This window comes from Mastigoproctus giganteus, chromosome 2, assembly GCF_048544385.1.
Source record: "Mastigoproctus giganteus isolate SK-2022 chromosome 2, ASM4854438v1, whole genome shotgun sequence".
NCBI lineage: Eukaryota > Metazoa > Arthropoda > Arachnida > Uropygi > Thelyphonidae > Mastigoproctus > Mastigoproctus giganteus.
The window spans coordinates 98,590,470-98,617,884 of NC_143576.1; the positions used below are offsets into that span (position 1 = coordinate 98,590,470).

At 37.5% G+C, this 27,415-nt stretch overlaps 2 protein-coding genes across 2 annotated transcripts in view; one reads left to right on the plus strand and one right to left on the minus strand.

The window, feature by feature from the left end:
* Positions 1-7,315, minus strand: part of LOC150089452 (nose resistant to fluoxetine protein 6-like) — a 73,192-nt gene extending 65,877 nt beyond the window's left edge. The window contains exon 1 of the mRNA XM_090389987.1: positions 6,835-7,315. Coding sequence (XP_090246113.1) covers positions 6,835-7,315 — 481 coding nt within the window. The remainder of the gene's footprint in view (positions 1-6,834) is intronic.
* Positions 7,316-25,434: 18,119 nt separating this feature from the next.
* Positions 25,435-26,465, plus strand: LOC150089453 (uncharacterized). Its single transcript, XM_090389988.1, has 2 exons — positions 25,435-25,774; positions 26,269-26,465. The coding sequence occupies exons 1-2, from the start codon at positions 25,435-25,437 to the stop codon at positions 26,463-26,465; spliced, it is 537 nt and encodes a 178-aa protein (XP_090246114.1).
* The last annotated feature ends 950 nt before the right edge of the window (positions 26,466-27,415 follow it).

Below are 27,415 nucleotides of genomic sequence, written 5' to 3' on the forward strand. Positions count from 1 at the left end.
TTATGAAACAAACTTTGTTTTCTTTAGAAGAAATACTTCAAGACTTAGGAAGAAAACAAAGTTGCCATGCTGGGTTGCGATATGTCCGTACTGAGTCGTCGACAAACAATCGGTTTAGAGCAATTTTAGTTTCGCGAGGTCATTTCGAGCCGATGTTTATCATTAAAGTACTTTTTGCCTTACGCACAACAGGTTCAACAACTGTGCAGCAGAAGACCTAATTGTTTTTCAACAATTAGGTCTTCTGCTGCACAGTTGTTGAACCTCAACCATTATAGGGTTGGAGTTTTGGATGCTGAAATGTTTCTCTACGAAACAAACTGAATGTTCCAGTATTACCCTCTAGGACGGTGCGCTTGAACCTTTACATTCGTGATGATCCAACCGTTATTACAAGGAATAAGAGATGGGTTGTCCTCTTTAAGAGTGCTCTGGATCTCTTTACTATGTCAAACATATTCGGATTTGTGGTCTTTTCAATTGAGTTGTAGAAAAATATTGAAAAGAGAAATTTTGTTCTCAGTGGCATTTTGAGCGGGATGTACTGTCGTCATTCATAACTTACGTTTTATTCTAGACAACGAAACTGGTGCGAAGTTTTGGCCTTTTATTAGACGGTGATATATATTGAGTTGGTTTATTATTATTTTTTTGCTGTACTCTTATATGCACCATTGAAGATCGTTTAAGAAACTTTAACATTGTTTGATACGTCCTGACTTTTGGTTTATTCTGTTTTCGAAGCATTACTTAGGCTTAATAATGAACTCGTTATTTATTTACACTGTTAGTGGATAAGTTCGTACGATAATTAGTTATATGCACTGCGTCACAATTGCGTAACCGAAGACAAGCGTCGTATGCTTTCCGCAAAAAAAAAAGGAGAAAAAAGTGGGAAGAGGGTCAAATAGTAAAGACATCAGTTGAGAGGATTCCTATTTCTGTGTTACATTCAATAAAAGCATCACCCAGCAAAGCAAATCTATAAGTTGCATTCAGGTTTTCCAAGTCTCGTGTTCTGCCTGGTTTGCATTTTCTCGCTAATTAATTGATTTTCACTGACATTTCTTTGTGCCGCTTCGTACTTGAGAAAACAGGCACCAGTTCATGAAATAAACCATCAGCTTCTCCAATAACGGAAAATTCACACTGATAACATCAACTTTTGGTTACCCAAGTTGTATGCGTGTAAACACTTATTAAATACCAAATATAAAATAAAATCTTATTAGTTAAAACGGATTTCACTATATATTATCGGGATTCCTGAAATAATTTATTTTCAATGAATTTCTCAGATCAGGTGTTGCTGATGCTGCCAGCAAGGCGTAAGCTAGAACAGCGTCAGTTTAAAAGGAGAGTCATACACACAAACACGACCGAGTTTAAAAGTTCACGCTGAATTGCGAAATATGCTCTGAAATTATTCTCAGGTGTGTGAAAATGCGATTTTAAAATTCTAGAGAGATTCAAAACGCTTTCAATTTTTGAATAACGTAGTTTATTTGGTTGAAGTGTAGGGGAAGGTTGCCTGAATTGGACCTCCTAACTTTGCAAGCTAATTATTTCGAAACATGTTGGTACAAGTCTTTGAAAATTTATCATGAGAATCAGCATAAATACTTTCATCAAATAGTAATCACTTATATTCGTAATGATGTTAGAACAACTTTAAATTCACTCCGAAATTGTAGAAATGGTCCAATGTAGGAACCTGCTCTTCGATTGAACGAGTAGGTTACTTAGATTGGACCAGAGGTGGAACTGTTCTAGAATCATATAATACTGTTTTTTATACACAGTGGAATATATAATACAGATGTACCGTATTCAACTCTTAGAAAATAAAAACGTACTTTATTGTTTAATGGGTTTACACACAGTACATTTTTCTGCTGTTTACACACAGTACACAAATAAAGCAAATCAGCTTTCATTATCTTGCTGCTCTACAGTAGGCTCTAGGAATTCTAGGACCCTGTTGGTACTTAAGTTTTTTCCTTTAGTCTTTCGCTGTTTCAGCTCCTGCTAAGAGCAGGGTCTCATAAAGGAGCGGGGAAAGTTCGGTTCGAGGTTATCTAGGTCAAGAGACGCCTAAGGGAACCTAGAACCAGCTCACTTCTGAGTTGGTTCTAGGTTAAAGGCGATATGGATTCTGGGTTGAGGTAATTTTTAATAACCTTATCAATAATGCATTGATAAGTTTCAAATATCAATAAATTGCCGATTCATAATACTATTTAGTTTACATTGATGTAAAATGTGAACATATTTTGTAAATTATCTATTTTTACGAAGTGTGAATAGTTAATTGACTGACAACAGTTAGAGTATTTTTGAAAATGCGTTTACTTCATTGGACCACCAGTCAATTCTAGGCAACAAAGCGCTATCTTGTGTTCATCATTCTGATGCAAGTAGTCAAAAGATAACAAAGAAAGAAAATCGGCAGTAATTAGAAGAAATTCGAATCTATTAATGAATTATAAAGATTCAGAAATCACCCAGAAATCGTGAGAAATGAAAGCCTTCAAATAAGATAAAAAGCATCAAAAACGCTTTTCAGTTTCCAATTCGCACTACTTGTTCGATGAAGACGAAACTAATGTGGCAGACTACTCGTAAAAATGTATAGCAATTCGTCATTAGATGCCAGCACAGACATTAAAATGTTATATTTAATTCTGTGGTCCATCCTAGAGCTGGTCCAATTCAGGCAACCTTCCCCTAAATGTGTTTCATCCTACCAAACTGGTATACCGTCACTTGCATTATTTATGGTTCACTGAAGAAAAATATGAAAATTAAGGAGCAAAAAAAAATAAAGTAAAAATGTTCTTCAGAAAATAGTTAAATTATAAAACGAATCGACCTGACAATACTTCTCAGCTGTCGGAGAATAGTGACCAAGTGTTTCGATTTCTTTTCCAAAGCGCAATAAGTTATTTCTTATGTCTGCAAGAAAATTCTTATTAGAAGAAAAATATTACGTTTTTTTAGCCATCGGTATAATATCAGGAAATTGCATGCATTACGTAGTCGGCTTTTCTGTATGTTGGATTTAAAAACTGAATTTCGTAGGACGAAATTGTGCAACCCCGCATGAGAATCTCGGCCGTGATGCGAAATAAAAAAATTAAGAAAAAAAAAAAAACTTTCTACTAGAAAGATTAATAAAAAAACTTGTTTTGGGGAAAAGAAATTTCATCATCCCTAATATTAAGGATCGCATAGATTTCTATAGAAAATGAAAACCGAAAGGCAGTTTTCCAAACTGCGGAAAATATAAAATAAAATAATTATATGGAGTCTTGTTTTGTGCTGCACCTGTATGCTTTTGGTATCATGATTCCAAATATGATTTCCTTCCATAAACGAACTTTATAATAGATGCTGCAATTACAGGTTGCTTTCGACTGAAACTGAATTGGAAAAAGCTCAGAATCAGCACTATTAAAATTATTTCATAATTTAAAATTAATGTTATAGGACTGACTTTCTGTAGACAAAGAATGGTGATCTGTTCTTTAATGTGAATATTAAACAGCCTGCGTGATGCTGGTTAGAGAAGAGATTTCCATTTTATTTTTAATCACAAAAAAGAAAAATGTGAGAAACGAATTCAGGAACCTCGTTCAGACAGTCTTGCAGAGACAAGGCTGCGTAAATGGAATTTCATAGGGGTTAAGTTAGAGCGAGAATTCTAATTCACAGTCCTTGTGGCTGCTACAATCACTGGTTCCAACATCAAATAGAAAAAGGCGTTGGTTTGAATCCTCGCGGCTAGAGGAACTTTTCTGCATGCAGTGGCCTAGTTAGTCGGTGGAAAGCGAAATGTTTTTAACCCCCCCCCCCCTTTTTTTTTTAATTGAATCCTGCAAGTGTCCATGAATTTTCGACAATTCATGGACACTTGAGGGACAATTTATAAAACAGTAAATTATGTTCATCAGAATGAAAGGGATAATATCAGAGGAGTTTCGTATGAAAATGGAGTGAAATGGGAGTTTGTGCAGCCAACATTTATGAAAAGATACTTTAATAGAAATTGTAGATAAAGAAATTAGCATTACATGGATTGATAATTACAATATTTTCTGATGGCGAGACCTGTCTGATAATCGCCGAAAACTGGCAAATAGTTAAAGAAAGTAAATAAAGAGCTCTCTTTATTTACTTTCTTGCAAACAAAAAATAATCCTGATAAAATTAGATAATAAAAATATAAAATATAAATTTAGAATCGGTAATCTTATCTTCGAGAAGGATGTTAATATTCATTTACTGATATCTTGGGGAATTTGAAAGTTAGACTAATAAAATATTACGTCTGATCGACCCTTTTGTGAGGATGCGAGGACAGTCTCCAGTTTTGACAGAAAAGATGGAAAGTTGTTGTTGGGTTTTTGGAGCATCAGTGACTGTGACCATATTGGTCGGTGTATGGTGTCTGTAAATTGCATGTGTTCTGTTTGCTGGACTAAAAACCTTTCTACCCTCGCATAAGACCGACTAATTCAGCGAAATTTTGAAAAATACCCATAAATTCCTCTTTTCATCGACGGGACTAGAACTCAGGTCTTTTCCACTTGGTGTGGAGAAGACTGCGATTCTACCAACTGTCTACCCTCGAGGGCAAAATGGAAAGTTCAGAAAAATATAGATTTGCAGACAAACAAATGGCTGAATATGACAGTTCACCTCCTGCAAGAAGATATTTAAGACGAAGCAAGCCACCCATAGATTACCGGCAGTTTACAGACACGATATGTTGATGCCAAATGGCCTAAGTTTCTTCGGTTCATATTCAAAATCATCCAACAATAGCAGATTCGCAACGCGCATCCCTGCGAAATCAACATTCTCAAATGGCCGATATTTGTACTGAAACCGAAATTGAGACTTCTGAAAAAGAAGTGTGATACATAATTTTGTTCTGGTACCAGATAATTGTGAGAGTTTATGTACGTATAAGGTCATTAAGAGCGATTGTATGAACTTTATGACATATTCCTTTCGGCTCAGAAGAACTGTGGAGAAAGTCTTCCTCTGCACCGATTAACTCAATACTGAACACGATAAGTCTCGGAATATTTCGTTTAAGTAACCGAATCCTGATTAGATTACAATTTTCTACGAATTTATCAACAAAAAAGAAACGAGTAAACCAAATGGGGATGTGGTTTCCTATAGCAACCTGCTGACGCCATTTCTCGTGTGCTGTAAAATGAAACTTTCTTCTTATGACCCCAGCACCAACAGAATAGACTGTCGAAGTGGTTTCCGCGCATGAGTAACGCTGCTTTGTTAAGCCGATTAACCGAAATCCTTCACGTGGAAAATATTTTAAGGGCAAAATTTCAGTTTCACTGGCTGCTAGTGTTTGTCGAGTTCTCCCGTCCACGTGGCTGCTTGAGGAAACACGCTCGGCTCTAACAGGGAAGTGGACTGTGAAAAACTTTCTTGCGCATCTTGGGAAGTTTAGGTGCACGCACTAAATCCTGACGGGTGTGCTGTTGTCGCCGTTACATAAATCAGTACTGACACACTTTTGAGCGCGAAGTTCCTCGTGGTTCTGTTTTTCTAGCCGAAGACTGTACGAAAATCTTAAATTGCGGAGTGCTCACTATTAAAAACAAATGTAAATATGGAGGTTCGCTGTGCGTGTACATTTAAAAAAATTAACGAACTACTTAGTAGAAAGTGACGCAGGAAATGAATAGAAATTCAAAATGGAAGGGAAATTCTTCCTCAATCACTATTCCCCGAGGGTAAATAAAAAGAAAGGGAACTGTTTAATACGAATCTCACACAATTGGTAAATCAGGAAGTGGGAAAAGATCTATGGTGCGGGCCTTGTTTATATAATGCGGAAATTGAGGATTTCCGACAATTTCTTTGCTTGACATCCCAGAAGTGGATGGACCATCTCTCACTTTCTTTGTACACCGGGCATGCAAACAGAGGACATATGTAAAGTTTTATTGGCAAACCAAAAACTTTGCGATGAAGGAAAACATTTTTAAATGTCATATTAGATTGCGTCGTACAGCGCTGACTTTCCAACGCAGAGGCAGCCTAATCTGAAATTCTGTACGATCCTCTGTTTCTTTTATAACCAAATAGCAAAGAACTTTCAAGAAAACTGATCCGAAACCATTCAGGTAAGTTTTTCAGGCAATTTTCTATTCCAATTGCCAGTAAACAAACCTTCATACACTTATATCTATGTAGAATAAAAAATATCCACATCATCCTCATAATTAATAATAATTATGGTATAATAACAATTAAAATAAATTGTGTTGCACGCTAAAACTACGTAACCGATATTTGGGCACCAGTCGGCCAGAATATCCTTTAAAAGAACTTTAATATCCCGACGAATCGGTGGCAATTATTCTCAACTTCACCAGGAGAAAGAAGTATTCATAAGTATAGTTGGTTAGTTTAGAAACTCAAAAGTTAGACTATTTCCATGTCAAATAGTGAGTCTTTTTGAAAGGGACCACACGAATTGGGTTCCTTTTCATTGGACAAAAAGATATTTGCGCAGGAAACGTTTCCATAGGAAGTAGATTTCCCACAGTGTTTCCTATTCATAATTTTGAGCATCGGAAATTAATACTGTTACTTGAGAGGTAGAACAGATGGACATTACATAGATATAGAGACTACAACCAGGGATACTACAGCAAGATAAAAGAAATTTCGCTTAGATAAACATTCATCGGCAACTGCTCTCTGGGATATTGCAATTAAGTGTCCCTACACTCTCGAGATTATCTTTGATTTAACAATTGGTGTGGTTAATAAGCGTGAAAAAGAACTTACTTCGAATAGCCCAAGTTTTCAGATCCTTCAGACCGAACAGAAACTGCATCAAGCTCTTGCTGCAAGGACCAGACACTTCCGCTTGAGTTCCAAGCCTGACGAGGGTGGGCATCACCTGCTTTATAAGGGATGCGACCTGCTTCCGAGCATCTTCCTCGAACTTCTTCCATCTCTGATGCAGTTCGTCCAGTTGCTCCGGTTCTTCCGTTGTAGTAGGAGTCGTCGCTTTGTGGCGGCCTACAGACGACCTAACAGTTATTGGTTTCGTGGTGGGGGCGGCGGTTGAAGGAGGACGTTTTGTGACAGAACTCTTCGGTGTCGTCACTGCGGGAACTGTGGTTGAAGTGGCGGTGACGTTTTGAACTGACTGAGTGGCAACTATCGGGTCCGCCGGAAGTGCTGCCACATGGCTTGCACTGTTCCAGACGATCACTAATATTATAGCAATCAGGAAAGCCACGTGCAAGCTTGACCGACTCATTGCAAGGAAGAACCGTAGGAATGTGATCTGCCGCACTATAAACCGATGCTCGGTGAACCGTAAGATAATTATATACGGAACTCAGCACCACGTGGTGATTAGCCATCCATTGAACAACCAGCCCACCGAATACTCCCCTTCTTGTCGATGAGTCTCCTTCCAATAGCAGCGAAACGAACAGTTAACTACTTACTAAAAAAAAATTAAATACCCTCTTTGGTTGAGCTGTGACGTCAGAAATCCACTGCGCAAGCCCAGAGAAACGACTAAAGTACTATTGCAGTGTTGTACTCAACGAGATGCTCACTTCACTCGCTTTCAGTTGTTCTGTTTCTCATCCCACCACGTGCAACTCACAGCAAAAGCAGAGAAAGAGAGAGCTGCGGTAGAAGCATGATAAACTGTGACAAGTGCTGTAAGTTACCAGCTGACCTCATTTACCGATACTTTCCAGCGAGACGCTTTCTCTGTTTTGTTTTTTTTTCCTTTTTTGCGCTATTGTGGGCCACACTTTCTCAGGTGACTGCACTCTGTGTTTGCCCCGGGCAGGAAACCATCTGTCGTTTGTCAGTGACCAGAGGAACGTACCTAGTTCTTCTACTACAGATAAAGAACACCAGAATTTCCTTTTTTTTAAATTACAGTAAGCGATGAAAGTTCAAAGCGAACTGAGTGATAACGGATGTCGAACCCGAACTTTTGTAACAAAGACTCTCCCCACCGCACTTATAACAATTAAGCTTTTTTTTACGAAACTGTTTCTTGCCTGGGTAGAGGGCTTTTTATTTGCTACACCAAACAATATCACAGTTATATCCCCTCATTGCATAAAGAACCATTTCCCCAAGATTTTAGGGTGAAAAGCGAGCAATCAGTAAAAAATATCACACAGTATTCCGGACAACGACGCATTCTGGCATCTTCCTAATAACACACTGTGGGTGTTGCAATTAAAAAACGTACCAGTGAGTTGTTACGCTTATTTTTAAGTTTGTTATTTACCATATGAACCATATGAATGATTTTTATCATATTTATGATGAAATTTCAATTTTCTATTAAAATTAGTCTACGTATTATCGTTTCGATTTAAGATTCGAATTTTAAAAACCCATTCTGCTCAATGAACTTCTTTTTCAACGTTGATCTCGTTAACAATTTAGTCAAAAAACAGTGTAAAACGAGATGAAACCGATTTTATTTATGAATAAAATAAATATTTTATTGATTAGAGATTTTATGGAAAAATAGTGGCATTGTGAAGGGAAATGTAGATTGATATGAAACCATTTAAATTTCGGCTGTTTCCAATTAAAACATTAACGTTTTAATGTGCAGTGGACACGCTTAATGCAGTCATATACACTGTCCTACCAAAATTAAAAGCGCAGTGAGTTACGAAGAAAAAGTATTTGTCCGAAAGATTAATAGCGTGTGCCCGCTTTTATGATGATTGCTTTAATGCGCCGTGGATGACTTTCGATTGGTTTCTGGTAGAAAACTGGTGGTATTATGCTCCGCTTGTCTTCTAATGCATTCTTGGACTTCTTTAATTAGGGCAAAAAGTCATTTTGCCCTAATTTGGCGTTCCAGTGCATCCCAAATCGTTATTCTCTTTAAACCACACGCTCACAGTTCTTGCTGTATGACATTGAAAATTTTTGCGTTTTAGAGTCTCTTCCAAGTAGTTTAGGATTATCTTCAGTGCCAAAGAAACTGAGGCGTTAGTATCTTGTGTCTTGGTTACTAAATATATGAAGTAACAGTGTATGTGTATCATAAAGTCGGCTTGCAATTTTATTTTTCAAAATGACAAACTACTTTTCTGGTAAGGGAAAAATACACCGTACGCCTTCGCTATGATACCAGCTAATTCACTACAATAAAAAAATAATTTCTTCACGCTTGGGATTCAAGCCTGAGCATTTTCCACATTGCGTTGTACAGTTCTAGTGGTCACTCTTCTAGCCACCAGGGATGTTACGCAAAAAACATAATGAGCTTGATATTACCACACTGAAGATAACTTATCTAGACTGGAGTGTTTTCATAAACAAAGAACCTTGGATTACTCTTTCAATCACTGCCTCTAAGACTTTTCCTACCAGTGAACCTTGAATTGTTTTATCCTTTTATTCATCTTTTGTTTCCCTGTTGCCTGCGATGGCAGGTTTATTTCCCTCACGGAGCAATATCAGATTTAACAACAGTGCAATAAGGACTTTGGAAAGGTCACTGCAGCTGTCTAATCCTCCCTAAAAAAACAAAGATGATGACTTAAGTGTTTCACAATACGAATGCTTCGCTCCACCCAGAATTCTTAATTCATATGGTGTAATTTCGCTATGCTGAAACGTCAACAGCAAAACTAAATGGTTTTTCATAGGAGAGAACGCAAATATAAATAGCGTTTGCTTAACTGGCAAGAGTTAATTTTTCTTTCTCTTACTAATTGCCATTTATAGAGTCACAAAAATGGGTATCTTAATTTTTTAAAAATGTTTTAAAAAATAAACCATCTACAAGAAACAGTAAGAGTATTCCTCATAAGTGCAAGGAAGCCATAGACTTTTGCTTACTGGCAAAAAGAAAAAAAAGTAGATAAGAAAATACAAATTATACGCGTCCCTCTTCAAACAAGTAACTATACAATTAACCTTTCCATTTATTCGAACTGTCAGCCGCTCTACCTGCGAGAGCAACTTGTTCCAGCAATCAATTTGCTGGCTAAAAGAAAAACTTCCTACAGTTTAATTTAAAACTCAACCCCTGTAAGATTTTAATTTATGACCACTTGTTCTGGACTTCTTTATAACATTGAGAATTCCGGCTTCATTCATTTTACTAATCCCTCTCAGAGTATAAATCTCAATCAGGTCATTTCTGAGGTGTCTGGTTGCCAAGCTCTATAAGCCCACATTATCGAAGTCTTTCCTCATACTGTCGTCCTTCTGCGATCTGGCCATTCGAGTAGCCGGTCTTTGGACCCTTTCAAGAATCTGTCTTTTTTTTTCAGATGAGGTCTCCATACTTTAAAAGTATTCCAAATGCGGTCTTACAATTGCCTTATACAGTTGGATTATGATCTCCCTATCTCTACAGGATAAGGTTTGATAAATCATCGATGGACACCATGGGCTTTCCTTGCTGTCTATTTACACCGTTCAGAAAAATTCATACCTGCCCGTATCGTAACTCCCAGATCCCTTTCCTCCTCCACTGTTTTTAATTTAACCTCGTCACCAAGTGTAATATTTATTTATGGTTTGCTATTCCCAAGTGTAAGACCTTGCATTTAACAGCATTGAAACATAGCTGCCTTTTCTCTGACCACCTTTGAAGTCTGTTCAAGTCATCCTAAAGGACCGCTGCTTGGCACTGATTAAACGACTCTGCCAATCGTTATGTCATCTGCAAATTGCCACCACGCCTCCCATCCCTTCGTCGATGTCATTTATGAAAATGAGAAACAGCGGTCCAAGAACTGATTATTGAGGAACCCCACTCGGACGTTACACCAATCTGAAGAATATCCATTAATCAACTCTGCCTTCTGCCCTGCAGCCGCCATCTTAGAATCTTACTAGTATTCTAACCATTCAAGATTATACAGTAACCTTTAAGCATTATTTACCCTTAAAGCCATGTTGTGTTTCCTTCAGAATGTCATATCTATCTAAATATCCCTGGATTGCACTCAATCTCTGCCTCTAAGACTTTTCCTACCAGCGAAGTCCGATTAACCGGTCTATAATTACCAACTTCACTCTTAGAACCGCTTTTATTTAGGGCGATACATTGGCACTTCTCCAATGAAATGTTCATTAAGTGCAAGGTTCTACTGTCTGCATCTATTAGATTTAAATTCCCCTTTGAACTTAACTAAATTAGACTCTCCCCCTCGGCCACTCTGGAAGGCAACTTATTCCTGTGTTCGGCAAATCATTATCCATAGATGAACGTCACAAGATCTAGTCTTCTGCTTTTCCCCGATTTTTTTTTTAATTTCTGGCTGTTTCTTGTCTCACGAGGGAGAACAAACCTTTCTAATTCGTATGATTCAACTCCTTTAGTGCTTTATAGACATCAATCGGATCTCTGGTTGTCGAACTTTCAGTTCATATTCATACTTTGAGCCGTTATCAGTTATCATTCCCACCGAAACTTTCTCTGTACTGATCATTCGGCCTACAAGTTCGAAATGAATTTCGATCCGCCGCTGATCACCTTTAAGGGCCAAAATGTTTGCATATTTCGTAATATGCACACCTTTCTTCAATCCTAGGGGTGATCAATGACTTACGACAGCTTGGCTGCTGCTAGGATTTCTTTAAATGAAGGAAACAATGAAAAGGAAAGACAATTTTAATCTGATAACAAAACAATACACAACACATGCAAATAAATAGCATTGTACTATATTGTTTAGGCAAAGAATAACTGGTTGTTTTAAAAGAAGTGTAATGCAGCATAAGGGAAAAAAACCACATTCTATTTAAGAAATGTTGGTCCTTTATGTTCGCTTTTCTCAAATCATACAAGGTATAACCTACGCAGTAAATTACTGTGTGCGTTTTGTACGGCGAAGTTAATTTCAGCGTACCCTTTAAGAGTTCTCTTCTTAAGATTATTCGAGGTTAAGAGTTTAACCGTGTTTGCTTTAAAGAAAGTCCCTCTTCGAAAAACAAATCTCTAAACGGTGAGGCTGCAGAAACCATAGCTAAGATAAATCCCCCGCCATAGTCTAAAGATTTGCCTCTAACTGCGTAGCAACCACTCGAAGAGTTTAATGGAGCACCATTACGCTGAAATGAAAGCCTCTGTACAGCCTTGATGGTTGAGTCTTCTAATCAGTCAAACAGAGTTAGGAGATTGAAATTATTTCAATTAAAACAGGGACAAAATTTTATCTTCCCACAAAACGAAAGAAACACCATTGGTTTAATGGCATTTCTGCATTAGTGCGGGCTTCGACAAATAGAAGATCACAATTGTGGGTACATTATATCGTTGCACAGGCATCGCGTCGATTCATAAGATACTGCCTAGAAACCTGGGATTATTTGCTTCCTGGTCATTGGCAAAAATTTAAGATTTCTGCGAATAGCTTCATGCAATCCTCGTTGTAAAAATATTAGATGGGAATAGTTTGTTCCTCTGTGCATTCCTCCAGATCTTAGTATGCTCGATCCCACATGCAGAATTAAGATTTTTTAGACACTGCTGTTTGGATCAGAAAGGAAGGCTAGTGCATATTTTACATATCCTAGGTTGACAGATTGTTTTGGGTGCATCGCTTGTTTTTGCGAGAGTACGCCATTCAGTCTTCATCGTAAATCGTTTGTACACGTTCACACAGATTGCGCTCGTTTACCGACCATTGATCCGATGACACTGTCTGTCATTCCAGCATACTCTATTTCACATTTGCTCGCAAGGTCATCTTGAAGCAGAATACTCTAATTACTGTTGTTAACCACACTCTCAAACTTTGTATCATCAGTAATCTTTGGCATTCGATTTGTTATACCTTCTTCAGTGCTATTAATGGAGATAAGAAAAAAGTAGAAACCAAGTACTAAACCTTGTGAAACTCCACTCGCGATCCTAATGCATCTAGAACGCCTGTCACTTAACCACATTTATTCTGTGAAGCAATTTAATGTCCACCCGCTAATGGCACACTTCCCCAGTTTATACAAAAGGCATTCAGGTGGGACAGAATTATACGCCTTAATGACGATATAAAAGCGATGTCAAAATCTCTTTGCACCCTGCTCTTTTTTTCTTTACAGCTAAAAGTATGAGAAAGAGTTCCACCTGCTTTGGTGGTGTGGAACCTGGAATTAGTAGGGATTATTTCCCCTTGGAAAAAAAAAAAGCCTTTGAGGGGCCAGAGAATAAACATGGGCCCATAATTTTATGGTTGGAGAGAAATTTTTACATCTCGAATTCCTAGTGACGTCCCTATCAAAGTCCAAAGATGCTCTCACTATAATAAATAAAAGACTGGTAACTGATCTTAACGTGTATTTTAATGCAATTTGATAAATTCCATCAACTTCTCTAATAAGAGTTAAAGAGTGATAATTTCTCTTCCAATGCCTTTTCATTTATCTCGAAATTTAGTTTGCTGTTATTGTTATTTGGTTTTTAGGAGCATTAGCAACTAAGGCCATATTGCTCCGGGGATATGCGGTGGTCATTCCCTGATCTTTCCGCATCCTCCGTATTTGGTGGTCACGGGGCTCGAACCCCGGTCTAAGCGGGTGCTACGCACTGCTGTTCCTGCCCACCTGGCTACGGAAGCGCCATTTAGTTTGCAGTTGCTGCTCTTTGTATAATACTGTGAAGTGAATAAACACATTATGAAAATGATGCAAAGATTTAGTGTGATTGATTCTAGCGTTTGAAAACGTTAAGAACTCTTTCCCCAGTATAGTCTACTTCGCCTTACTTGTCACTCGTTTGGCTTAGTATAGTTTTAATCCCTTCGGAGACCAGATTCGTAGACTTCTCCAATCTGGAGAGTAGTTAGCTGATCTCAAGATAGGAGTACGGTTTCTCCATGTGTTATTCTGAAATTTTCGGCCCGACCACACACAAATATACAACAAACCATATAAACTAGATTTCTAGTAGGAAGTGTCCTTTGTCCTGATTATCCTATACGCAAAAATTCTCAAGAACAATAAGAACCATTTATTCGACTTCAGCACTTCTGACTCGTTGAAAAAAAATTATTACAGACTAATTCATAATTGTCATGGTATCCGGTGACACCTGATAATTCCGCGCAGCTTCTATTTCTGGTTCATTTACGAAATTCACCAATTTATTGGTCATTTGTTTTGCTATGGTCCCTTTTAAAGAGGCCCCTTTTTAAATTTGTTAAGACCACTCTTAAAATATGCAAAGAGAAGCAACTTCAAGAATTATTTGTTTAAACATTCCATTTATCATTGGTTTTTTTTTGCCAGTTTCTTCTTTCGTTGTATGTTATATTAACCCTCACGGGTATCAACAGTGATTATAATCACTGCCCGGGTGACAACGGACTGAGTTCGATCCTCGTAAACGAGAGGAATTTTTATGGGCTTTTTTCACAACGTGGTTGAATCAGCCTGTCTCAAACGAGTTTGGTTTTTCGTTTACCCAAATAACACCGCAATTACAGGCACGATATACTGTCGCCTCATAACCTTAGTTGCTTTGGCGCTTTACACATTCACACTTTAACTACAAACTAATAGCAATATTTCTCATATTAAGCTATGATTACTTCTTGAAAAACGTTTACTTAGGTTCTTAATATCAGATGTTCAGCAAAAAACAAGGTCAAGGATAACTTTTCTCTTATCTGGGGCATTGCGAACGTGCTAATGAATTATGGGGTCCGTAATATCTACCCATCTTCGCCTAAAAATTAAATTTCCCACAAGAACACGTTCAGATTGGCTTGCACACTATTTGTCTACATAAATAGTTGTTCATGGGTTGTCCCAAAAATACTCTTCTGGTCTAAACGCTTTTGGCAAGCCAGAATAACTCGAGTTACTGTTGCTGCCAATAGTCAAGAGTCCAATATCAAATCACATTCCAGTAAGTCAATCAATCGAATTAATGGCTGTTAAAATTATCAATGAGCATAAAGAAAGCATCCGCGTTTACAAAAACCAAGTCCAAGTCTTATTCTGCTAAGACTTGTCTTCGCATAATCAAGTAAAAATACTCATTTCATAATAATCATTAATCTAACGCATTAGTACAGTTTGATGGCAGAAATTATAACGAATTAAAAGCAATAACATTTATAAAAGCAAGTTTACAGAATTAGAGAAGTTTATGGTTAAATGATTTATATTTCGCTGCTGCATGCCGTATTTCAAACAGCACTTTGAATATTCAAAAGTCATGACCTACTCTCGTATAGCTCAGACATTACGTCGGTAATTCCACAAGAGGGGAGTTCTCTTCGAGTTGCCGCTGACATCGGGTAAAAGAAGGCTCGCCGATTGACCTGAATAAAAAGAAGCAAGAAATTGCAGGACCAGAGGTATAGGACCATTAAGACAATCAGCAACGTGAGAAAATGCCTTCCAGCACAATGATAGCTCGTTAAGACTGAAGTCAGCTAGTCGCTGGAAACTAAATCAGTTCTGCAGCGTACACTGCAAAACTGATCAGAATACATGCACACACTTGACATTTTTCATCTTAAATATGGCGAGCATTCAATTTTATTCACGAGTGAATAAAACAAGAGCTTTATTAATACGTTGTGTTAATTTATTCATTGTAGATTTTTACCTGATATAAGTGGTGCAGGAAAATGTTGCCTCCCTGAAATACTTGTATGGGAGACGGACCCGGTCCCTTGAAGGATTGTTATAATTGAAAAGAAACTGGAATTTTCTTTTCTTTAATCAAAAAAACTTACTGCTGTAGATCTTAATTTAATTTTCAGTACAATCACACGATATTTTTAAAAGGTATTTTAGTTTCTCATGATGCTTTTATGATTCCGGGACTCTTCTTTATTCGTGTTCTTAAAATGGGAGCTCTGTGGGTTTCCCATTTCTCGGCTGCTTGAGGCTAAACGTAAACACGAAAACTTTAAATGAAAGAATGCTTCCGAGTTGCATATACCATAGCCATATTTCTTTATCTCTAAAGAGAGGACAGGCACCAACACCAGTTGGAGAAAACTGGTTTTTTGGATTTATAGACGATCGATATGACTAAAAATAAGAAGAAAAATAAATATTTGAAAATAAAAGTAATAAAGAAATACTAGTATATAGAATTAAAAAAAGAAAATAATAATGCTAGCATATTCTTAATTTAATTTGTTTGTAATTTAACGTACATTATGTTTAGGCAACGTGCAATTGGTTATGGCTTGCAACCACCGATGCTTATCCTTCTTTCTTTAATATTATTTTCCCTCTCCATTTTTTTCTCAATTATTTTTAATTGTCATTTGTGGTGTAATATGTAGTAGTAGGCTAAGATACTAAACACTGCTCCTGCATCCGTCTACAGATCAATTTGCATTCTTGTTATGTAACTTTGTTTTCTGTTAGAGGTTTGGCTTTGTTATGAAGGCTGTTAGCAACTATGGTTTTATTTCCAACATAAGGGCTACCGTTCTGCAAATATATCGCATTGGTGGGCAAGATTAGTTTAGGTTCAAAGTACAGTCATTCCAATGTTTCCACTTTAAATGTAGATGTTAACGGTTCCACTGTTTGGCAACGATGACACTTGACAACACCTCGCTTTGTCATATTTGACTTTCGGCCACAGTTTCACCTGTTCAAGAATGTTTTCCAGACTTTTCCCAATCGCCAAGTGTAACCGTCTCCTCTACTATAGCACCTACTAAATGCGCAAAGACAAACACTTCTTTATAATTCGTAAGAATCTGTCTGCTGTTCTTTCCCATTGCCAGTGAACCCATTTCGCCACGAAGTTTTAAAGTATTCCTACGTGCGCCAAACATGCTACCTCTTCGATATAAAAATTTTGAATAGCTTGATGCATATAACCAAACCTCCATGGTCCCAACACAAAGCAGAAAGGCAATATCTTCTTTAAATTGCATGCATTCTACAGTGGGCATTCCAGGTTTACCAGGAAAATAACCGAGTAAGTGATTCAAACACATTTCCCGAAACTGACATCTGATGATGTGAAAAAGTCCACAAACCTCTTTATTATATTAGGAAGAGGCTAGGGCTCAAATGATTTATTTAAACCCAAATAAATTATTTGGACCAAATCCCATTTCGATACGATTTTAACTCAAATTATTATTTAGCTGTCTTTACGAACGCTATGTCCATTTAGAAAAGACAGTACCATATTTGTACAAGATTCTCTCTATAGGTAGATAATCGCGATTTGTGCAGATTGCATTTAAGACCTGTAGTCCATCTATGTAAGAAGTTAAGTCAAACGACAGTAACCAGGAGTCAAAGAAGGTGTTCCCTGAAAGGGAAGTAATCGACAAGATAGAAGAAATATGGATTCGCGAATTTACAATCAATGAGCATCTTAAATGCTATTTCTAAAAGCAAGTCTTTTATCTCAGTTGGCTGAAGAAGAGACAGCCCGCATTTATGCTATTTATACATTCAATAATGGGATTTATGTATGCATACAAATATTGAATAACCTAACAGATAGTAATTTCTTACTCTAGACCAAAATATTTAATTTTTAAAGGCTTTGAAATGGAACCGTGAGCGTTCCCTTTGAATGTTTTCACAATATAAACAGTGATTTATAAGTTAGGATTTAAAGAACGTAACAATTATTTCAGCAACTGTAAAGAACCTTTAAAGTCTAAAATCACAAGTACGAGAAATGAAACCGAGAAGCTATGATTTCAAAGGAAACAAGATCTGAAAAATCTAGAAGTTCTGAAATGCAGTAGTCTGTTAGTTGTATGCATTTTGGAACGCAACGATTTCTTTGGGGATAGTACGCCAGATCACAGGGTTTACGTGTATGTCTGTAAAACTGCACGGTGGTCGTTGCTATAATGGGATTTTAGGAGTATCAGCGACTAAAGCCACATTGCTCCGTGTATATTGTCTGTAAAGTGCGTGTGTTCTGAGGTCGATTTTCTGTTTGCTGGACGAAAAATCTGAGTTTTCGGGGAGAAAAAGCCATGTACCCTCGCCTGAGACCAACTAACTCAGCCAACATGGAGAAAAAGGCCCATAAAAATTCCTCTCGTCATCAACAGGACTCGATCTCAGGTCTTTTCCAGTGTGGGGAGGATGGCGATTCTACCAACTGTGCTATCCATGAAGGTAAAATTCACGGACTAATTTGCACATTGTACTTTTTTTCTTCTTAATTATATGGGCTCAATTATGAGTTAGAGGAAGATTGCTAAGTAGTTCTTCAGTTAAGTGAAGCGTTTAAAAGAAGTCCCGGATACCTATAAATGATGCACGTCATATACTGAATGTGTTTCAGAATTAATGACACTTGCAGATAGGATACAATCAGGTACAACGCTAACTTTTAAAACAAGTGTCGACGCGAAATAGCATGGAGTGAAAGTCGTAAATGTGGAGTCACACCTGCCCTGTAAGCATTGAAGTCGAGATTGGACCTTCTACACCTGCAAATATAAACTTACAAGTTTGGCAAAAACTGAGTATTCTCATACAGATACTGTTTCAAAGATAGGTACTTATTGTCACTGCAGTCCTCTTTTTGAACAGATCCAGTATGGATCTGTTCAAAAATCGCACTGAAAAATCGCTTAATCTTGCTGCATTTTTATCCGTAATGGCTCGGTTAAATTTCTGCTGTGTGCACAAAGTTTACAAATCTTTTTGAAAACTTTGGTTTTTTTTTTTTATTTAACTAAAAATATTTTTTAGAGTTCTGCCATCTTGAATTCTGTCCTCCGAAGTGTAGTACTTACATGATATTGCCCAACAGAACAGTGATATCCATTTCATGACACAAAATACTTTGATTTTCTTAGATGCGTCTCTTATTCTTAGCATCATATTGAATAACGTCACTAGAATTAGTCAAAGGCAGCAAAGGCTGACGTAGAAAAACAAGAAAAACGAGCAGGCAATAAAAACAAATATTCCCTCAAACTTTCGCCTAAAAACATTAAATTTCATGGACTATGAAGTGTGGTAGAGAAGCATCTTTTACAGCAGTAAGAATATAAATACACATTAATACATGTGCTCTGCGCAGATAAAATAGAGCTGCAAAGAGCAATTGTTTTCTATTGAAAAGTTGTTTTATGTTACAGATAAATGTGGCACAAAAAGGAATTGCTTGAGTGGAACTATAAGGAAATGTCCTTGGAGTCGATATTCAAAGTCATTCTTGTCCTGAAGGAATGATGTAAGATGACACCGCTTTCTCCTATACCAAATCTTTATTTAGAAAACCGCCTTTTGAGCACCTGCACAAACGACCCTAGTCAATAGAATTCTTTTAGCATCGTGAATTTCATTTAAAGGGTTTTTATTTTCCTTATCTCTGCCGTTACGATTGATGGGAATTTCAGTAGACTCAATGATGTCAATTAGCAATCCAATCGAAGATTTCATTACGATTCTTTAAGACTGCTTATTACGTTTTAACTCCAATGGGTGCTTCTCTCGATCAGTTCCGGGTAGTATTTTACGACTTTCTCCGATGTCACCAGGTTTACTTCAAGGATAATGAAAGATCGATTAATGAAGTAATACTGAAGAAAGACGAAATTTCCATAAAAAGGCTGTTTTTTTGAGAATTTAAGAAAATTGCATAATTAAATAGAAATTAGTCTTATTAAATTGCAGTTATTAAATGCAATTTCGTTCAGCCACCTTTTTCCCCTGTAAGGTAAGCGATTTAATGTCGCAAGTATGCGATGTATAGAATAACCTAAGGTTAGCTCATGAGTCCAAGTGGATGACTTCTTTCATTAATGTTCAGACTTATACTTGAACTGTACTTCACGTGATTTAAATTTTAGAATTTCTAATGGCTAGTAACCGAAGTCACAAGTACTCATTGTTTTCTGTAGTTTTTTTTCTATAAACTATAGTTCATTTTGTTTTACTCATAGCACTTCGCCTGAAGCTGGCCTGGAAACTTTTCACATGGCATTAGTTCTGTATTGCCCACTGATTGTAAAACGAATCGACTTGGTTATTGCATAATTGTATTTAAATAAACTGCATTCTCTCATAAAACAACATTACATCTCCATCTTGGGCAATACAACCGTTTTGCTAAATTTTCCACTAATTGATGTCAAGCCAAGGACCATTCCAATCCAATGACCCACCATTTCGTGGTGGAAGGGATTGAGTACCTCAATGAATCTGTGAGCTACTCCAGCGGTAGCTAAGCTACTGGCATAAGCTAAGCAGGGCCAGTATTTTCTATTACTATTTTGCTTCTTATTGTATATAATTATACAATAAGAAGCAAATTAGTAATAGAAAATACCATCCTGGAACAAGTAAGTTTATTTAAGTATCTTGGATTTTATCTTTCTTATGTCGAAGAAAACGATATAGAATTAACTTTCCAATTTTCTAAAAGTTACAGGTTTAATTAATAATATCCTAAAACCCAATAAAGTTCGAAAGCATACAAGGATAAAAAGCTTATAAAGTGATAGCAACACCAACTTTACTCTATGGAAGTGAAACGTGGACAGCTAAATCAAAAGATGAGAAGAGGACTGAAAGTCTGAAATGAAATTTATTCGCCGAACCAGTGGCAATAGATTATCAGACAAGAAGAAAGTTCTGATATTCGCAAAGAATGTGTTGATTCAATAATAAAATTATTTATTACAGAAATGTAGGACAATTCCTGCTACTGGCAACAAGAGGAATTAACATTAACCCCAGGGGCTCAACATCTAGTGAGTATGGGCTTGGCACACCCAGGGTTCTGAGCTGGATATCATCATTCTTATCTTTCTTTGTGATTCCCTTCTACTTCTCTCTATCTCGGGGTAATTCAGAAATTATTTTATTTTATTATTATTTTTTTGCCTGGTGCAGCATAAGCTTCAAGCTTCCTTGCACCATAAAGCTAATAATAATACAAAACTACATGGGTACACAGCAAATACATAAGTGTTAATAGATTATACAGAGCTTATATTGCATTAAATAGATTTTAGTTATTATATACAAGCTGCAACACATTGAGACAGTCTTGTAACTTTCAATGGGAGTTAAGACTAGTTCGTCTGACAATTGCAGGAATGCTGACGGCACTTGACTATGGATTTGCGCTGTTTTTTCCTCTCTCTCTCTGTAGGCAGTATCTTTGGACCTTACATTCCAATCAATATTTTCGGAGTACAGCGCGCCGATGATGCTGTTCGGGAAGTGTCGCTTGAAGGTCGAGAGCTTCTGCAGGTTAGAATAGAGAACTGGACGGTTTCTGAGGAGTCTACCAGGGATTTTCAAACCTACGATTTCCCAGATATTAACGGAAGTCGAGAGCAGCGGAGCACAGATTAAGCGCCATTGTGAGCTTCCTCGCATATGCCATGTGCTGGGCCGTGGTATATCTCAGATTTATGCAGAGCTGTGATTTTGATATTGTATGGGAGTAGGTGAGCCCAATTGTTGGCCCACTTTAGGACCCAGACCCTAGAGAAGACCGTAGCGCGTCCTCAGACTGGACATAGGAGCAGCCGACCAAACTTCAATACCATAACTGATGATAGAACGAAAGTAGCAGTGGAGAAACTTTCTGACCGCTTCCTTGTTGTGCGATCTACAGAGATCAAGTTTCATACCTAGAAAGCCCGCAATGCTCTTGAACGCAGTTGGCGGACTTGCTCCCTATATATTACATATATATTTATTTCTTAAAGCGGTCCCAGCCAACCAATGGCAACCCCGCTGTCAGTTACACATAATTTAGCAGTACTCTTATATATTCCCTCTCCTGTTTGCCCAAGTACAGGGAGGGAAAAACCTGCCATGACCAAAAAAGATTGATACGAACAAACTGAAAATAATCAAATTGCATAAAAAATAAATATACATAATTAAATTTCAGACAAAGTCCAAACTTCATTGGAAAGAGCTATATATCTGTTCACAGTCTGTTGGAAAGCCAGCAGCTCCAGGAGCTGCCGAAAACAGAAATGCCAGCACAAGGAGCTGGAGTTGCAGCGGATATAGCAGACTCAAGCCTCCACGATTTCACAGAACTTTAGGTAATTCGGCATACACCATACGGCATTACAAATCCAAGGCTTCCAGATGTATAAGAGCCTTCCGCCTAAGAAATATTGCAATTGCAAAGCCAAGAAGTTCTCCTATTTATCAATAGGTTAGATTTTCGTCCATTACCACTCCTAAGAATTTTACTGAATGAGTGGCAACGAAAACATTGCCCGCAATGGAGGGCCGCAGAAATGCCGCGGGATTGAGGTTTGCCCGTGTTCCAGGTGAGAAGACTATGCATTTTAATTTTTCAGGGTTTATTTTAAGCCCCAAAAAAAAAAAAAAAAATAAATAAATAAATAAATAAAAATAGGCGGCGCATTCACAGAAAGAGGACAGATATTTGTCCAGGATGACAGACTTCGATAATTCCTCTGCCTGGTCTGGAGAAGTGTCAGCAGGGTTTGAGAGATAACATAGAATATCGTTGGTATAGGCCATAAACGAATGAGATGCATTCATTAGCGGAATAAATATCACTGAAAAAAAGCGGTGCCGACAACGATCCGCCTGGGGTATACCGAATTATACCAGTTTTGTGATAAAGTTACTCCCTTGGTGGAAGGTAAGGAATCCCTTAGTTAGATTCCTGAGGAGCTTCGAGACATTACCCGTGAAAACAGTTCTCCAGGAGGCAACATAAGTAGCTTAACTTGCACTGAGTCAAAGGCCGCTTTCAGATCAAGAAACACAGCATGAATAAGATAGGCCTTGCTCCCAGGCTTGAAGGGTTTTCAAATTCATAGACTATGCATGTAATGGGTGATGCTCGTGAGAGTGAGTAATGTGTATGCTGAAGTCCCTGGGAAAGGATCTGATTGGCAACAACTTTAAACATACACTTCTCCAAGCATTTGAGAAAATGGGAGGAGATTGAAATAGGCCTATAGTCAGCAGTTGAGATCGGATTTTGCACCTTTGAAACTGGGATGACCAATTGAGCCAAGCGTTTGGGACGACTCCCTGTTGTAAAATTCTGTTAAACAACTTTGTTAGCTCATCGCAGATGAAGTAGGAGTATAGATAGAATCTATAAATACAGAGGAAAATGGATTAATCATTTGGACAGGATACGCCCAGCAAGATTGCCAAAGAAAGTTATGAAATATCGGCCAGTTGAAAGAAGAGATCCAGGACGTCCGAATAAAAGATGGACTGAGACCAGAACAAGCCATCTGGCCATCACCATCCTTGAAAGATGGATGTCAAGCAGACAATGGTGATAATGAAAATAGAGTTCCTACCCGTGCTCTTTAATAACCATATAAAATTAAGGCCTTCCGAATCTTCCGAAGTTGGCGGACTTATAGGTTTTGTCAATGCAAACAGAAGAGATTGCAACGCAGTTAACAGCTTGAAGACAGTGCACTTTTAAAATAAACAGCTAGTAAGCTCTTGAATACGCTTTATAGTTGTTATAATAGGGTTTTAGGATATCAACAACTAAGGCCATATTGCTCCCTGTATAGTGTCTGCAAATTGCGTGTTCTACGGTCGATTTTCTGTTTTCTGAACGGAAAACCCGAGTTTCTGGGAGAAAAAACCACGCTACCCCCGTCTGAGGCCGACTAACTCAGCGACATTGTGAAAAAGGCCCATAAAAATTCCTCGCGTCGTCGACGAGACTGGAACTGAGGTGTTGCTTTTTTATTGCACCACAGAGAAGTTAAGAAATGAACAGTTGGCAATGGTATTAAGAAGGAATCACATTGGATTTCGATTACTTGAACATAATCGACCAAATTCTTACTTCGGATCTGATAATACAGGGGTAGCCAAGCTTAGTAGTTTTGACACTACACAAGATTATCTTCGATGGCCGCTCATCTTCGAAGCTTCTATGGAAACTTATATTTTCATTGCGAATTGAAGAAATTACTTTTAATGAATAAAAGAAACGGGTGCTGAATTTTTGCTCAATTTCATATGCAATCCTCATTAAGGTATGTTTAATTGAAGCTGTGTTTTTTTTTAAACGGACCAACTAAGTTAAAAATATTTTTGAAAAGAAATTGTACCTTCGGAATAGATCAGAAATGGAAAACCAAAATACAGAGCTACACATTTACAAATAAATAAAAAATAAATAAATGTTCTGTTTATACTCCGGGACGACCAAACGGTCAGAGGAGTTCACAAGATAGACAGAATACAAGAAACAGCGCCGTATTCAGTAGTCACGGGCTTGAACCCAGGTCACTGGGTTCTATAATATACGAAATATAATTCAAAAGAGACACTAGGACAATTCAGGAAAAACTATAAGAGGGAGGTAAAGGAATGGAATAAAGAAATAGCTAAAGCAGTACAAGATAAATATCTTAAATATATACAAAACAGGAAAAGTGAGAATGAAGAAATATATAAACAAGAACGCAATAAAACTAAAAATATAAGGAAGGCTAAAGCAGAGTCATGGGCTAGATTTATAAGTACAATACACATGATGTTCATGGAAGACAAAATTTGGCTTATAAAATAATGAAACACTTGAACAGCACAGAGAAAGACACTTCAAGAATAAATATAATAAAGGAAGAACAATGGAAAAAAACATTATGAAGAATTGTGGAAAGACCCAACCAGGGTCGTGCCGTGCTATGATACAGAGAGGCGGCATAAGCAGCGAAATCAAAATACAATTTGAACCATAAAGAAAGAAGAACAAGGAAGAAAGCTAAGCTATGTTATGAAGGAATTCTTAGTACAAAAGTCCTGTTTAGATGAGCCGTCCACATCCACAGCGACTGCTTTGGATTTGGCAAATAAAAACTCAGTGCCGCCCCAATCACTTCCAGAAGTTGTTGAAGAGAGCCAAAAAATAACACCATCAGAAGTTCATCAAGAGCCGGGTAGCAGTAGTAGCCAGCAGATATTAAACGAAATTCCTTCTGATCCTGCATTATGGAATGCTTTCTCCTGTCATCTGAAACTCGTCAAATACTGGTTGAGAGGGGTCCACATCAAATTAAGGAATTCGAGTTTCCTATTAATAAAGGAAGGCGTAATAGGCCGCCGTAGCCTAGTGATCAGGCGCGCGGGTGCATAAGTACACGTGCCTTGAGTGACCGGGGTTCAAGCCCGTGACTGCTGAATACGGTGCTGTTTCTTGTATTCTGTGTATCTTGTAAACTCCTCTGACCGTTTGGTCGTCCCGGAGTATAAACAGAAAATTTATTTTTTATTTTCGCCCTCGCATTATTTGAATGTGTTGAGCAATGGTGAAGTCGTTGAGAGAAGTTGGTTGATTTACTCTGTTACAAATGATGATGCCGTTTTTTGCTTTTGTTGTATGTTATTTGATAATTCGTCTGCTATTAGTGACTAGCCCAAAAAAAAAGCTATTCTGACTGGGGAAATCTTATAAGAGCCCTCACAATGCACGAAAAGTCTGTAAATCACAGAAATGCTTTTAGAGCATGGAAAGAATTGGACATTCGATTAAAGCAGAAAAAAACTATTGACGCTGAATATCAACGAATTATGGATATGGAAATTCAGCATTGGAGAGGAGTTCTAAAGAGAATTATGCCAATAATTAGACTATTGGCCTCACAATGCTTAGCTTTTCGTGGAACAACTGAACATCTGTTTCAGCCTAATAACGGAAACTTCCTAAAGTTGGTAGAATTGCTTTCTGAGTTTGATCCAGTTATGGAAGAACATATCAGGAAAGCTCAACGCGAGTCTGATAAATGGTCTGTGACCTATCTAAGCAGTAATATCCAGGGGATATTACTGTGTTGTTGTGGCGGACCCCAGGGTTTTCCCCATTAGCCGCTATTATACTCCTTGTGTTGAGGCTCACGGCAGAACCGGCCATTTGTATGTAGTGTGTTGGGTGTGTAAATGTTATGAGGTATTCTGTTGTTATGTAGTCGGCAGGTACCTGGCTCTTAACAGGTGGGAAGCAGCAACACCTCGTCACAGCCACGTGGAGGCGGCCAGGATCTACTACCTTCATGCTAATCTACACCGGAACAAAGTTCCAGCAATAATATACAAGATGAATTGATAAATTCGATGGGAAATGTAATTTTAAGCAAAAAATTGTCGAAATAACAAAAATCGCTAAATATTTTTCGATAATCGCCGACTGTACCCCAGACATAGGTCATATTGAACAGCTCTCATTAACAATAAGAGTTGTAGCTTTTAGCTCCATTCAAAATAAATATGAAATTGAAGAATTCTTTATTGGTTTTTTTGAAGCTAGTGATTCAACCGGAGAGGGTTTGACAGAACTTATTCTGACACATCTGGAAAAGTTAGGTTTTGAGTTAAAGTGGCTTAGAGGACAAGGCTATGACAACGGAGCTAATATGAAAGGAGTAAGAAAGGGTGTACAAAATAGAACACTTGAAAAATATCCAAGTGCGTTTTATGTGCCCTGCGCTAATTGTGAATGATGCAGCGTCTTCTTCTACAGAAGAAACTTTTTTTTCTATTGTACAAGAACTTTACACTTTTTTTCCTGGTTCTACAAAGCGTTTGGAAGTGTTAAAAAATGTTTCACAATTAACTCTAAAACCATTGAGTGCTACTAGGTGGTCAAGCAGAGTAGATGGGTTAACACCTTTACGATTTCAACTTTGCGAAATCTATGATGCATTATTTCAAATAATAGAAGACGTCAGAGACGCAGAAACTAAAGTTAAAACAAGAGGGTTAGCAAAAAAAAAAAAAAAATAAAAATTACAAGTTTATATGCGGTGTAATTCTTTGGCATGATGTTTTATTTGAAATAAATTCAGTCTCGAAGCTATTGCAATCTGTAACTATAAAATTTGTCAGATTGGGTAAGGATGTTATCAGAAGCCATACAAAAAGTAAAAAGTTATAGACAATCTGGATATGATCACATGAAAATTGCTGCTAATGAGATTGCAGAGAATCTTAAATGCAGTACAGAATTTCCTGGCGAAAATGAAGTTAGAGCCAGAAGGAAAAAGCGTCAATTTGACTATGAAGAAGCTGTCGATGAACCCTTAACACAGGAGAATAAATTTAAAATAAACGTTTTCAATTATATTCTGGACATTACCCTTAATTCTCTGAATGAACGATTCATGCTTCTGGAACAGCAAAAATTTAGTTTTTATATGACATTTTAAAACTCAAGGATATAGATGACAAACCACTAGAAAAATATTGTAAGTCTCCAGTCAATACTTTCCGTCGAAAATGAATCAGATATAAATGCAAATGATCTTCAAGAAGAATTACGTGAGGTATCCCGAACGCTACCATATTCTATGAAATCTTTGGATGTTTTAAATTATTTGTGCCAAAATAACTTAATTACTTTGTATCCGAATACTGTTGTAGCTCAGAATTTTATTAACACTCCGTGTCTCTG